This window comes from Hyperolius riggenbachi, chromosome 2 (genome assembly GCF_040937935.1).
Source record: "Hyperolius riggenbachi isolate aHypRig1 chromosome 2, aHypRig1.pri, whole genome shotgun sequence".
NCBI classification, from domain to species: Eukaryota; Metazoa; Chordata; class Amphibia; order Anura; family Hyperoliidae; genus Hyperolius; species Hyperolius riggenbachi.
Genome location: NC_090647.1, coordinates 272,379,226 through 272,394,980, shown reverse-complemented (window position 1 = coordinate 272,394,980; position 15,755 = coordinate 272,379,226). Strand labels below are relative to the sequence as shown.

Genomic DNA, 15,755 nt, shown 5'->3' with positions numbered 1-15,755 from the left:
TGCAGAGACAAAAACATTAATAAACCATTGTCTATGGTATAGATTAACCCTTGTAAACAATTAATATACAAGGCTATAAGCAATTAAGAAAAGAAAAAAGAAAACATTAAGGCCCCGTTCACACTTGCGTTTTGCCATGCAAACGGACCGGATCCTGATCGGATCAGGACCTGATCCGGATCGGAACTGTACGGTTCCGATCCGGATCCGGTCCGTTTGCATCAGGCATGCATCAGGCTGCCATCCGGATCCATGGGCAAAAAATAGCGAAATTGAAATAAAAAAATGTCGGGGTCAGCAGAAGGTGCACCTGTAGAATCAGGTTCCTCCGCTGTAGGCCTCACCTCCACCTCCGACATTTTGTCAAACAGCTCCAGCACGTCTGTCACTGCTGCTCCACTCCAGATATGCTTGGCCCATGTGTCCCCATCCGAAATGGCCGCTTGGATACGCATAGGAAGTGGGGTAGAACATCAGGTTTTTGTAGGCAGTATGTTCTGTGCCTTCCGTTTCCGTTTCTGGTTTCTGTGTTCCGGATGGTGCTGTCAGGCTCAGTTCCGGCTCCGGTCCGGGTGCGTGGGCCGGAGATCCGGACCCAAAAAATAGCGCATGTTGAAAAAGTGTCCGGAGTCGTCTCCGTACTGTACGGAACGGACACGTGTGAATGTCCGCATAGCCTTTGCATTGCTATGCGGAACGTACGTTCCGTTTGTACAGTATACGGTCCGGATCCGGCCCGGCAAATCCGGACAGGGAACGCTAATGTGAACCGGGCCTAAAGGTCCACTACTGTGAAAAATTGTTAAATTTAAAATACATACGTATAAGAAGTACTTTTGTCCTAGAGAAAATACGCTTTAAATTATTCTTTTACTATGTTGTTGTCATTTACAGTAGGTAGTAAAAATTGGACAAATATGACAGGTTTTGGACTGGTTCATCTCCTCCTGGGGGGTTCTCAGTGGTTTCTTTATTTTTAAAAGCATTTCTTGAATGACACAGTTGCTTAGTCCAACTGCCAAGAATAGTGTGCAAACAAGTAGTGCGGCTGTCCAGCATCTTTATATAGGTCATTTCCAGGGAGTGCATTTGTAAAGAAATGAATAAAGGTGATTTAACCAGAAATATTGAGAATTTCCCATGATCATATGGACTATTTCAAATCTTGTCAGATCTGTCAGATTTTTGCTACCTACTGAAAGTGACAGCAACATAGGAAAAAGTAATTTATAGTGCATTTTACTATGTGACAAAAGTACATCTTGTATGTATGTATTTAAATTGTTTTTGAATAGTGGTCAAATCGATCAGATTTTCACTACCTACTGTATGTAACAGTGACATAGGAAATGTATGGTGCATTATTACCTCATTAGCTTTCCCCTCCTTTAATCCATAAAGCATGTTTTCCAAGTCAATTTGTGAAACTTTTGAAATTGAAAGGGATGTTACACATTTTCTTCAACTATTGAAAAAACAGAAACTGCACTGCAAAACCCTCATGCAGGCCAACATGCCCAGGAAATTCAGAGTGTATCAGAATGGAGCTCCACCCCCTAAGTGATACCAGCCTACATGGTACATTATGCTGGGAACACACAACGCAATTTGCGGTCTCATTGACAGGAATTGGAAGATTATTTCTGACATGTCCGATCTGTTTACAACGAGAAATGGATTGATTTGGTAAAGCTATCATCGGAAAATCGATCCCTTTATCGATCTGGAGCAGTTAAGACATGTACACACGATACAACTTCCTGTCCAATCACCCATCGATTGGACGGGAAATTGCATCGTGTGTTTCCAGCATAAGATTGCACAGAGGTGATCTTACTTCTAAATATGATCTTGCTTGCCTTGTTCTGAGAACCCTATCAGTCTTGTTTCCACATGTGTCCTATATTATCCTTACTTGTCTTTTTGTGCATGAAAATGTGTTCTACCTACTTATGTCATATGACCGTGTTGGCTTAATCAGCTGTCACTGACAAGCTTTAGGTGGTAGTTGTGGCAATTAATTTTCAGTTCCGTCTGTTTAATAGAGTGTATGATCACCTGTATTAAACAGATATCTTTGAAGGTCCTTTCACACTCTGGCTGCTGCATTGCGTCACACAAAATCCTTGCATCCTGTTGCAGAAGCAATTATAGTCCTTTGGGTTATCACATTGGTGGTGGTGTGATGCCGCTGTACCGACGTGGGAACGCACTGCAGTACAACGTGCACATTTACATGGGAAGTGCGGCATAGTTAACCTCTTCAGCCTGCGGTTGTTTTCACCTTAAAAGATATATGAAGGAAGATTTGCATTTGTCTACGATTCCAAATCTTTATTTTAGGACATATCCAAATAGAACAGACACAAATAGCATCATATTGCTGACATGTTTTGAGCTACACTAGCTCTTAATCATAGCTGGTCAAACAATGGCAAATCCTACATATATAGGGAAGCACCTAAGCACCAGCCCCCATATGCTCCACCGAGAACGAGGGCGGAATAGTACCAATATGGATGGTTGGAGGTAAATCTCCTCCCACCTAATTGATGCAAGGTGCACATGTACAACACGAACATGATATAAAAAAACCTACTAATATAGATAATGAGGGATTAAAAATGATAAAAACCATATAAATTACAGAGGAGTAAACAAATCTCCTGGGTCTTATCAAGAGAGATCATGTTCACGAGATAGATGCCGAAACAGGAGAAGGGTTAGCGTTAGCTCCCCAGAGACCACTGTACCACAGCCTGCTCGTCCAGATATTCCATCATCGGTACAGGGTGCGGTGGGGGGTGGAGAATCGGTCTAAAAAAAAAACACAGGGACAGCCCTCCTATTATCAAAAACATCAGAAAAAGAAGGGCAGAAAAGGAAAAAGACAAGGAGAGCAGGAGTAAAGAATCCTAGATTATGTCAGATTGCCTCTCCCTCTGAGGGAGCTGGCAATACTAATAATAATGTTGTTAACTTGTCTAGTTATGATCTTAAAGAAGTTGAAATAAATTTTTTCTAAAGGCTTATTTTTTTTTTCTCCAACGCATCATTTTTATGTGTTTGACACACTACTTGATATGAATCGTTTTGTCAAGTCTATCCTCTTGAGAAAACATTTTGGGGGGACAGGGGATATGGGGGTAACTTCACAAATTACGGTATGCCTGATATTGGTGATTTTCAGGATACCCGATCCAGATGGATGTTGGATGCATTGTCGTCTGACAATACGGGTATTATCACCTTAAATTATGTTAAGCCGGTCCAAGTGAAAAACTCTGACTTCTACCCTGTTGCAGCCAGATCAACACATGTTGACACTTTTCAAGAACTGGTTGAGAGGGACCTGTTGCAACTGACTGGGGATCCTCCCGTATTGTTTCGCCCCAATCTTACCTCCGTAGAGCTCCATGCCTTTAGGGATTTACAAAACAACAAGCAGATTGTGATACGCAATGTTGATAAGGGGGGCTCTGTGGTGGTTTTGAACAGTGAGGCATATGGGAATGAGGCCTTGAGACAGTTGAATGACACAGACACCTACCTGAGTCTAGATGTGGATCCCACCCCAGAGTTTCAGAAGAGATTATGTAGTCTCTAATCCTGTGGGCAGAGTCTAGGAGTGATTGACACAAGATTTATGGACTATTTGGGGGTAAAATTTGTTCCCATTTTCCATCATCTGTCCAAGATCCACCAATCAGGCTCTCCCCCAGAGGGTAGACCCTCAGTGGCTGGTATTGGATCTCTGGGGGAGTGCCTGGGGTCTTGGGTGGATTTTTTACTGCAGCCTCTAGTAAGACACCTTCCAGGATATGATAAGGGCACTACACATTTATTGGCAAGCGGGGGGGGGGGGGGGGGCATGAAATGGGAAGTAGGTCGCAGTGGACGTCAAATCACTGTACTCATGCATTCCACATAATCTGGCACTTAGGGCACTTGATTTCCACCTCACCAGGTTCTATTCAATTGATCTTCGGATGTTTATTCTTATGGCCATCGAGAACCTCCTGGCCCACAATTACTTCATGTTTGATGGCAGGATTTTCCTCCAGAGGCCACGTGCGCTGAAGCAGAAGGAAATCGGCACAGTCACAGAAGCAAAGTACCCAGTATAGATTTGTAGAGGAGAATTCCAACCAGCAGATGAAACTGTGGAGGACAGAGGGATAAGTCCTCTGTACAGCCACAGATGCCAGATTGAAATTGTACGATTGTACGATTAAGCAAGACTGGGCAACAAAGTAGCAATTCAGAAGAAAGCATGAACAGAGACAGACTATGTGAATGTCTACCAATCTAGTCGCCACCCAGCGACGGTAGACATATCACATCAGAACAGACCAGAGTAAGAAAGCTAATCACAAGAGAGGCGATTGCTATCAGCAACACAAGATAGAGCAAAGACAGAGCGTGAACTGAGTAAGAAAGGCACAGCAAATAACCAGAACCTGAACGCCAAGGAAAATAACAAATGAACTAGCTAAACGCGGTCCCCGCACAATATGCGCAACAGAGACAAGCGCGTTAACGCTACGGCCACCGCACGTTAAGCGCAACAGTGGCAAAACGTACCAACCCTGACTAACAAATGAACACGGAGAAAGAAAACAAACAGATAACGCGAACGCTTGCTAATGAGTTGTCTCACACCAGACAACAGCAAGCGTTCGTTCCAGACAAGACAGACAGGAGTAACCAGTAGCAACCGCAGCTAAGGTTATACTCCAAGGTTCAGACAAGAGAGGAACGCTTGCTAATCGGTTACCTCACACCAGACCACAGCAAGCATTCGGTCCAGACAAGGCAGACAGAAGTAGTTACCAGTAGCAACCGCAGCTTAGGTTATACTCCAAGATTCAGACAAGAAAGATCCACCGCCTCTAACGCTAGGGCGAATGAGATCTAAGAACAGGACAGAACGATTCACTATCAGCCACCGCTGGCAATAGTACAATCGCACAGACAAGACAAGACAGAATAGGCAGTACAAATACACAACCTGACTGCACTAATAGGAATGCAAGGAGCACTTCCCAAGAATTAACTACACTAGAATATAGCAACAAGATGCTGAGGCTCTAAGGTAAGTTTCCCTAATGAGGAATTCTGGGAGGAAATGACATTTATACTAGAAACCTTCAAAGGAAGCAGACAAGCAATTTGCATGACAAGTGGATGCAAACCAGTCAGCCTTGCAAACTGACAGAAAGGACTCTTCCCTGGACTGAACTATGCAAGCTGCATAGAAAACAAAACAGTCCAGGGAATCAAGTCCAGCAGAGCGGATTCTGACACCATCCCTTGCGAATTTATTCATGGGATGGTGGGAGGAGTGCCATGTTTTTGGGGGAGCCTGCCGTCTGCTGGAGGATGTGGTGTGGTACGGGAGGTTCATCGACGACCTTTTGATCATCTGGAGAGGTGGCATCTTGAGTGCAGGGTGCCTGGTGGTTTATTTTAACAAAAACTTTAATTCACATATTCAGTTGATGGGGTCTCAATCAGCTATCTCGATATCATACTGAGGGGTGACTTGGATTTGGAGTCATCAGTACCAGCATCTATAGAAAGACATGCAGTGGCAATGCCACTCTCAGAGCAGACAATACATGGTATTCCGGTTGGCGAATTCGTTAGGGCCAGACGGAACTGCTCGGAAGAGAATGATTTGCCCCGAGAGTTGGACACCTTTGAGGGCCGCTTGTGGGCTAGGGGGTTCCCTGCATGGTCAAATAAATGAGGGAGGTCTAGAACCACAGAGAAATCTCAATCTGAGTTGTTAAAAATCATTAAAGATCGTGATCAAGAGCACCATAGACCCACCTTTATAACTACTTACTCAGTAGAATATAAACAGGTGACCAACAGCATTGCTAAATATTTTCCTGTCGTAGAGGCAGATGCTGACCTTGCAACAATTGTTAAGAGCGGTGTGAGGTTTTCTAGTGGGAGGGCCCCGACCCTGGGTCAAATTATTTCACCTAGTCTATATAATTCTGACACCAACTTGGACACCTGGTTGAACTTGTCAGTAGTAGGTTCATATAAATGTAGTGTTTCCACATGTAGGTACTGTCATGTACATCAGAAAACAAAAATGGCTGTCTCTGTTTCAAATGGCCGCCAATTCGGCATTAAGCAGTTCATTAACTGCGGTAGTAAATATGTGGTTTATCTCATAAGTTGCACTCTGTGTTCTTTACAAAATGTGAGTTGTTCCACGAGGCCATTGAGACAGAGAGTAGCTGAACACTATTTGGGGGCAGGATGAGCCACTACGAATATCTCAAATGTGGCAAAGCATTTTAGGGATTTACAGGGCGGGAATATGATGGGTTTCCTGTTTCAGGGGATTGAGAAAGTTACACCATCAAAAAGAGGGGGAGATCTTTATAAGAGGTTGCCATGTGGATACACAGATTGAGCACCAGGTGCCCCCGGGGCTTGAATGCCAGGTGGGACTTGGCGTTGGCGCTCATTACTTAATTTACTGTGGCCCAATTTGGTCTCTCTTCTTTTGGGGTGTTTTCTTCCCTTTTGTTCTCCTTTTTTAGCCCCTATTTTTGTCACCGCACATTAGTATATGTCGGCTATTGTTGGTGTAACTTTTTCCTCTCCTTGTTTGCTCCTGGGTGATTTTTATGATTTTTATGATTTTTAATCCCTCATTATCTATGTTAGTAGCAGTGGCGGACACAGGCAGCAGTGGGCCCCTGTGCAAAATATCAATTGTGGACCCCCCTGACCTGCGCCGCGGCAAAAAATGGGCGTGGCGATAACCTAAAATTGGGTGTGGATAGAACCTGCGGCGTTTAGAAAAATGGGCGTGGCAATGACCGGATAAGGGCGGAGCTAACTGTAATTTAAAGTGTTCCCGGGGTGAGAGTGATATGGAGGGTGCCATATTTATTTCCTTTTAAACAATACTAGTTGCCTGGCGGCCCTGCTGATCTATTTGGCTGCAGTAATAAACTGAATTACACCAGCAACAAGCATGCAGCTTAATCGTCTCAGTTCTGACAATATTGTCAGAAACCCCTGACCTGCTGCATGCTTGTTCAGGGTCTATGGTTGAAAGAATAAGAGGCAGAGGACCAGAACGGCAACCAGGCAACTGGTATTGCTTAAAAGGAGAGAAATATGGCAGCCTCAATATTATTCTCACCTCAGGTTCCCTTGAAAAGTGCAACGCAAAGACAGTGGGCCCAAGTTTTGGTGACCCTTTCCCCAGAAAATTCACATAATTGTGCAGGTTTTCTCAAGAAAATACACATAATGTGAGCAGATTTGCCCAGAAAATACATTTAATCATGTCGGCAGATTAGCCCAGAAAATACATTCAATCATGTCGGCAGATTTGCCCAGAAAATACGTGCAATCATGTCGGCAGATATGCCCAGAAAATACGTGCAATGATGTCGGCAGATATGCCCAGAAAATACGTGCAATGATGTCGGCAGATATGCCCAGAAAATACGTGCAATCATGTCGGCAGATATGCCCAGAAAATACGTGCAATCATGTCAGCAGATTTGCCCAGAAAATACGTGCAATCATGTCGGCAGATTTGCACAGAAAACACATGCAATCATGTAGCAAATTTGCCCAGAACATACATGCAATCATGTGGCAGACCTGCCCAGAACATACACGCAATCATGTGGCAGACCTGCCCAGAACATACACCTGCTAAAATAAATAATAAAAAAAACCATTTACTCACCTGCAGCAGCAGACCTCCTGTCCCAGCCTCCATCCGGCGCGCAGCTCCCATGGGTGGTTGGGTGGATAGGTAGCCTGGTGGGTAGGTAGGTAGGCAGCCGGGTGGGTAGGTAGGTAGCCCTTAGCCGGGTGGGTAAGTAGTCTGGTGGGTGGCTGGGTAGCTGGGTGGGTGGGTAGCCTGGTGGGTGGCTGGGTAGGCGGGTGGGTAGGTAGCCTGGTGGGTGGGTAGGTGGGTGGTTAGGTAGCTGGGTGGGTGGGTAGGTAGCCTGGTGGGTCTTTAGGTAGGTAGCCTGGTGGGTTGGTAGGTAGCCGGGTGGGTAGGTAGGTAGGTAGCCTGGTGGGTGGGTAGGTAGCCGGGTGGATGTGTAGGTAGCCGGGTGGGTGGTTAGTTAGCCGGGTAGGTAGCCGGGTGGGTGGTTAGGTAGCCGGGTAGGTAACCGGGTGGGTGGTTAGGTAGCCGGGTAGGTAGCCGGGTGGGTGGTTAGGTAGCCGGGTGGGTGGTTAGGTAGCCGGGTGGTTAGGTAGCCGGGTGGGTGGTTAGGTATCCGGGTGGGTAGGTAGCCGGGTGGGTGGGTAGGTAGCCGGGTAGGTAGCCGGGTGGGTGTGTAGGTATCCGGGTGGGTAGGTAGCCGGGTGGGTGGGTAGGTAGCCGGGTAGGTAGGTAGCCGGCAGGGTGGTTAGGTAGCCGGGTGGGTAGCTAGGTAGCCGGGTGGGTAGGTAGCCGGGTGGGTGGTTAGGTAGCCGGGTGGGTAGGTAGGTAGCCGGGTGGGTGGTTAGGTAGCCGGGTGGGTAGGTAGGTAGCCGGGTGGGTGTGTAGGTATCCGGGTGGGTAGGTAGCCGGGTGGGTGGGTAGCTAGCCGGCAGGGTGGTTAGGCAGCCGGGTAGGTAGCCGGGTGGGTAAGGTAGCCGGGTGGGTGGGTAAGGTAGCCGGGTGGGTAGCTATCCGGGTGGGGGGCCCGACTCCTATCCTCCCTCACCTCGGGGCCCCCCTCCCGGTATGCGCGGCGGCCGGCGGGAGAGCAGAAAATACAGGAAGTCTCCGGCCGGAGCTGCAGCAGACGCTAGAGGCAGCTGCCGCTTGGTCTCCGATATGTCTCCAAGTTGGAGACATTTCGGAGACCAAGCGGCAGCTGCCTCTAGCGTCTGCTGCAGCCCCGGCCGGAGACTTCCTGTATTTTCCGCTCTCCCGCCGCATGAGGGGGGGCCCGAGGTGAGGGGGGAGGACAGGAGTCGGGGCCCCCCAGGTTAAAAAAATTAAAAGCAAAATTTAAAAAAAACCCTGCAATACTTAATGGGCCCCTGAAGCAGCGGAACTTCAGGGGCCCTCGTGCGGCGGCACGGCCTGCACGGCCGTATGTCCGCCACTGGTTAGTAGATTTTTTTTAAATCATGTTCGTGTTGTACATGTGCACCTTGCATCAACTAGGTGGGAGGAGATTTACCTCCAACTCCCCATATTGAGTACTATTCCGCCCTCGTTCTCGGTGGAGCATATGGGGGCTGGTGCTTAGGTGCTTCCCTATATATGTAGGATTTGCCATTGTTTGACCAGCTATGATTAAGAGCTAGTGTAGCTCAAAACAAGTCAGCAATATGATGCTATTTGTGTCTGTTCTATTTGGATATGTCCTAAAATAAAGATTTGGAATAGTAGACAACTGCGGATCTTCCTTCCTATATCTTTTCTGGGCTCTGCTGACCTGATCCTGCACTGTTGTAGAGATAAGTGGGTTGAAGCGGTGTTCACATTCTTTGCTCTGTTTTCACCTTAAAGTGTACCAGAGCTGGGGCCCCCCGCTATAACATATACATACTTGGGCCTTCCTCCAGCCCCCATCTGGCCTGATCATTCCCACAGTGTTCTCTTTTCGCTCTCTGTTTGCCCGCAAATGACCCTCAAAAATCCTACAGTCTGGGCAAGTCGGTGCAGGCGCAGTCCGGCCAGGTGCACTCCCCTGTCTTGCTCCTGTTGCCGGGAGGGTTCTGATCAGGCCGGATTGGGGCTGGAGAAAGCCCCAGGTATGTGTATTTTATGGCGGGGACCCCATCTCAGGTTCCCTTTAAGGACAGAAGCAATTTTCCCCTGTAGTGCTTCTCCCATTCATTCGCCAATAACTTGATCACTACTCATCACACCTACATGATCGATATCTTGATTTTTTTTGCCACAACTTTTTGGGGGTTATATTTGCATTTAGTAATTACTTCACTTTCTATGCATTTTAAAGGGAAAAACAAAGAACAATGAAAAAAAAAATACACTATTTCTTCACTTCCATAACCTATAGTTTTAAAATAAACAATGATGCTGTAAATTAAAGCCACACATTGTATTTGCCTATTAGTCCTGGCTATCGCAACATTTAAATTATGTTGCTAGTACAATGTATGGGGACAATATACTATTTGGAAATAATGGTGTATTTTTTTTTCTGTTTCTGCCCTATCAATAATCACAAGCCCCTTATTGCTAAAATAATAGTAATATGCCCTCATTACATACATATTAAATATGCTCAGACCCTAAGGTAACTATTTATATATTTTTTTTAAATGGTCACTTTTTTTTTCTAAAGTGTTTTGATTTTGTAGCTATGGAGAAGGGTGGGAGGTTAATTGGTTAATTAGGTTTTCTATTAAATATATATCATCTTTATTTCATTTATTTTCTTTACTTTAATTTTACTTTTTGGCCACTAGGTGGTGTTAAAGAGAAACCGTAACCAAGAATTGAACTTCATCCAAATCAGTAGCTGATACTCCCATTCCCATGACAAATCTTTTCCTTTTCACAAATGGATCATCAGAGGGCTCTGTATGGCTGATTTTGTGGTGAAACCCCTCCCACGGTGTGATGTCAGCACCTCAGGTACTGACATCACACTGTGTGAGCCTTGTTGCATTGTGGGAAATAACAGCTGTTTCCAAATGCCAAAAGTGCAAACATGTGATAAATGTCTGAATGTAAATCAGGGAGAGGACATTTTTTACAATGAGCAAACACTGACTAAATCACCTATACATAATTATTGTAAAAATTAAGCACTTTTTTTATTACATTATTTTCACTGGAGTTCCTCTTTAAGCACTATCCTGGTAGCTACCAGGAAGTGCTCGATCTTTTTTTATTTTCAGTTTTATGAATCAACATGACTTGTGATTCGAAACATGTTGATTCATTCACAGGGGCTTCAGTTGGCTCGGGGGAACACTCATTCCCCTTCCCCAATTGATACCCAGTGATAGTGGCCGGGAAGGAGCCGCATGCACCCGCCGCAACTCTGTTGGACAAATATATCCGTCCAGATTGCCACTAACCAGCTCCTGCTGGATGGATATATTCGTCCGGTTGGAGTGATTAAATGGTGCTGTATGCCTCACTGTATAGGGCCCTTTTCCACAGGCATGGGATTCACAGCATTTCCCCACATTCCATAAATGATGGCATGCAACAGTTTTCCACATCATGCTGTAAAGGATAGCGGAGATGCCGCCGCATGGGCAAGCGGCAGGGCGGCCATCTCCGCGTTCCAGCCGGCGGCTTCTGCCGCGCAGCTACATGCTGCTGGTTCGCCTGGTCCTTCTAGTGCACACAGATTAAGAGCTGTGGGCGCCAGGCGACAGGACCTTTATGCAAGTAGAAGGGGAGTCAGCTGATCAGGCCGATCAGCTGACTCCAGCTATGCTCCGGATTGGCTGAGTGACTGGGGCGGTGCTGTGAGCGCTCTGGGTATTTATAGGGCTTGCCTGTCAGTTGCAAGTTGTCTGCTGTTGTGAATGCTAACGTGTGAGCGCTCAGACCCTAGTCAGATCTTACAATGTGTTAGAACCAGGCGGAGCAGGGAATTCACTCTTAGTCAGATTCTGTTGATAGCTTTAAGTACTATTATATTGTTAGACTTGTGTATCATTCTTTAGTCTAGTTCCCAGGTGTTGAAACCAAGGACTTCACACCTAGACTAGGTTATTGCTACAGTATATTGCTATTGTACATCTGTTAGTCTAGTTCCCAGGTGTTGAAACCAAGGACTTCACACCTAGACTAGGATTGCTATATTACTACTGTATTATCTGTTATGAACTCTCGCTCTCCTGACTACTCTCTTGGTTGCTGATTCGGTACTTCTGCCTATCTGTCTACTGTTGCCGACTCTGCCTGTACCTGGATGCCGAATCAGTCTTCCGCCTCTGTACTGTATCTGTCCGTTCGTTGCTGACCTTGCTTGTCTGACCTCTCTATCCCCACTAGTGGGTCTTGCCACTAGTAAGGGAAATCTTTAGGGCTGTCACCTAATCCTTAGGTGATTAGTCTTACTGTACTATCAGTGACACTTGTTCCTCAGGTGTCTGTTAGTTGCAAATAGTGTCTGTTGATCACCTGCCCCTCAGGAGATCATCTTGCAGCACAGTCAGTGGTCCCTGCTCCTCAGGTGTCCACTGACTGCAGTACTATCTGAATTCCCTGCTCCTCAGGGAATTCTTGGCTGCAGTATAGTCTGTATTCCCTGCTCCTCAGGGAATCCTAGGCTATTGTTTAGCCTTGGTCACCTGCCCTTCAGGTGATCATACTCTCTATCACTGCCAGTGGTCCCTGCTGCTCAGGAGTCCACTGGCTGCAGTGCAGTCTGAATCCCCTGCCCCTCAGGGGATCCTTGGCTGCAATATTGTCTGTGTCTCCCGCTCCTCGGGAGATAACTTCTCTTATTACTGTTGCATCAAACACAATACCACATTAGGTGTCCTGTGTCTAGCTATACTTGTATTATTGGTGATTCTGCAGATCACCACATAATCAGGTATAGCCTCTGTATTATTGGTGATACTGCAGATCACCAATAATCAGAAAACTCTGTGTTGCTGACACCAATCGTTACACATGCATGCAAATCCCAATAGCCAGAGGCATAGCAATAGGGGTTGCTGAGGTTGCGACTGCACCAGGGCCATTGGACCAGAGGGCCCTCCCTCAACCCCAGTATTAGCTCTTCAATGGTGCTATACTTGTAATGATAATTTCTATACACGCTTTGAATGGTGGTAATCATAAACTGTTCCCCTCCTCTCCTAACTTCTCTCATACTGTGTGGATGTTCTTGGCAGGCTTTGTGGTGCCATAAGTATTGTTATTTATAGAATGCTTTGGGGGGGGGGGGGGACCAATGTAACACTTGCACTGGGTCCCACAGTTCCTTAGTTACGCCACTGCCTATAGCTGTGCATGTGTCTTGAAAGACCCATGCCAGCACAATATAACTTATGAAGGTGCGATGCAACATTTCTGTAACCTTGTGGTGGGACTGAAGAACGATCTGAGCAAAGATATGCCATTGGCATAATGGCAACAGAATCGGTGTGAAAGGAGGGAGCCTTAGTATTATTTACACATCTACCAGAAAATGAACCCATTTACATGAGCAGACTGATAATTCCATGGTCTAGCTATATACAGTACATTTCTAGCTAAATCAGAACCCAAGGCTGTCTTCTGCTGAGAAAGAGGCAACACTAATGAACATGGTGGGAATGGGATGGTGACTATGTACATGGGAGATCATAGAATAACATTTCCTACTTTGCCTATTCCAGATAGGCCTTTTAGTGGCACTGTGAAAAAAAAAGGGTTCTTATTTGCTCAGCAAGAAGTTTAAAAACAGCATTTATCTCTAATGCTGGTCATACACTATCGATTCTTAGAATCAATTAAAAATAAATGAATCGATTGAACATGAATCGATTTTTTTGCCCATACAATAGGGTCGATTTTTATTCTATTTTTCTAACTTTAATCGATCGGAGACTATTTCAATCACAAAATAAGCATCCTAAAGAATCAGATCAAGTAAAGATCGACTGAATACACAAAGAAAGCTCTCCATTCTTGTCCCATCGATTGAAATAACCCGACATACTAGACTGATTCATTTTAAGAATTCGAATTTCATCTGATAAGAATCGATTCTATACCAAAATGACAACTCGATTTTTGATCCATTTGATTCTTTGATCGGTTATAATAATCGATCGAAGTAAAAAAAGGCTTTTTATGCATTAAATTGAGCTATTAAACCGACATGTAATTGGCATTAACGAGAACTATAAATGGTAACTCACAGATATTTCCCCTTCGGTAAAGGTCCATTGCAGTAACCGTCAAAGGCAGTACAGGTAGAATCATCGCCAACTCGTATATATCCAGGTGTATTCGAGCAAGGATAATATTTCTCAGGCTGCTTAAAGGTATGGTAGTATTGTGCTGTACCAAGTGAAGAGTATGGAGACAGAGTAGCCACAGGTATCGTGCCCACATTAACTTCAAAGGAAAAGAAGATTTTTTTATGTTAAATTCTATCAGCTGTTATAAATAGATATTTACAATTATTTCTCCGAAGATATCATTACCTGGGTCTTTAGCCACAACTAACCAAACATTATTAGCTGAATTCAAGTCAAAAACACACTGTGGCATTTCCAATGCAAAGGTACTAGTTGTTATTCTCCCTGGAATAGCGCTGTTAGTGAGTTCCGGAACATAATTTGCCAGCGGAAAGCCTGAAAAAGAGAGAGTAAATTGTTTAAAGAGAAACTCCAGTGAAAATATTGTAATAAAAAAGTGCTTCATTTTTACAATAATTATGTATCAATGATTTAGTCAGTGTTTTTGTAAAATCTTTCCTCTCCCTGATTTACATTCTGACATTTATCACATGGTGACATTTTTACTGCTGGCAGGTGATGTCAGTGAAAGGAGATGTTGCTTGTTTTTTTGGCAGTTGTAAACAGCTATTTCACACAATGCAATGATGTTCACAGACAGGAAACTGTAAAGACCACGGTCCTGACATCACACTGTGGGAGGGGTTTCACCACAATATTAGCCATACATACTATGATCTGTTTGAGAAAAGGTAAACATTTCTCATGGGAAAGGGGGTATCAGCTACTGATTGGGATGAAGTTCAATTCTTGGTTACGGTTTCTCTTTAATATCATGCTAGCAGTTGGATGAGCATCCCACTTTCACAGTTCTTCCATCATTAAAGGGAACCATAGAGGAAGCTATGTAAAAAATAGAAAAAGCTTTTATACATACCTGGGGCTTCCTCCAGCCCCATAAGCCTGGATCGCTCCCACGCCGCCATCCTCAGCTTCCTCTGTCGCCGATACCTGGTCCCGTCACTTCCGGCGGATGCGACCAATATTCCGCATGAACAGGGGCTCCCTCCATATCCTTACGCATGCACCTGCGTAGTTTGGAACCGCACACGTAAGTATATGGAGAGAGCCCCTGTGATGCGGAACAGTGGTCGCGTCCGCCGGCTGACTGGCGGAAATGACGGGACCTGGTACCGGCGGACAGAGGCAGCGGAGGACGGCGGCGTGGGAGCGATCCAGGCTTATGGGGCTGGAGGAAGCCCCAGGTATGTATAAAAGCTTTCCCCCCAACCTCTCTGGTTCCCTTTAAAGCGATTTAAAACTCTGACAACATTTTCAACAAAAATGTGTTTTCCTACTTTTTATAACCCATACAATTATCATATTTGCTTTTGTGCACAAGTATTAATATTCATTTAGATATTATAACTTCCCAAAGTTCAGTTAATTTACTTTGAAAGCTGCTGGTGCATTTTATTTATAACTGTTGTGATTCTGTTTCAAATTCTGCCAGCAGTTATTTCTGGTCTGTTTTTCACTCCAGGACTCATCATCAGCTGAAGTCCTGCACAGCCAGAGAATGTTTACATAAATGTATCAAGGAAAGAATGTGTACACAAGATAAGATTATAAGCAGTTCGGATGCGGGTTCTCCCTGCAGAAGAAAGAGTCAGCCCTGTGATGTAACCCTTTGAATGCTGTTTTACTAAAAAAAAAACAAAAAAAAACATTGTGTTAGTATATTATATGCTGTAAATAATCTTTTAGAGCAAAGAAGAAATTCTGGGTTATATTCCGCTTTAAACTGTTGATGATATAAGCATTTGACAAATAAGGCTGGAGTTCATTTTTAGGCTTTTTCAGATCTG

At 44.9% G+C, this 15,755-nt stretch overlaps 2 protein-coding genes across 2 annotated transcripts in view; both read right to left on the bottom strand.

Moving 5' to 3' along the window:
• LOC137544972 (uroplakin-3b-like) overlaps positions 1 to 14,873 on the bottom strand; it is a 36,837-nt gene extending 21,964 nt beyond the window's left edge. The window contains exons 1-3 of the mRNA XM_068266072.1: positions 14,825 to 14,873; positions 14,134 to 14,283; positions 13,846 to 14,044 (exon numbers count right to left, since the gene is read on the bottom strand). Of these exons, the coding sequence (XP_068122173.1) occupies positions 13,846 to 14,044; positions 14,134 to 14,283; positions 14,825 to 14,873 (398 nt within the window). The remainder of the gene's footprint in view (positions 1 to 13,845; positions 14,045 to 14,133; positions 14,284 to 14,824) is intronic.
• A 566-nt stretch (positions 14,874 to 15,439) lies between these two features.
• The window catches only part of LOC137544971 (probable E3 ubiquitin-protein ligase DTX2), an 80,318-nt gene continuing 80,002 nt past the window's right edge, over positions 15,440 to 15,755 (bottom strand). The window contains exon 9 of the mRNA XM_068266070.1: positions 15,440 to 15,451. Coding sequence (XP_068122171.1) covers positions 15,440 to 15,451 — 12 coding nt within the window. The remainder of the gene's footprint in view (positions 15,452 to 15,755) is intronic.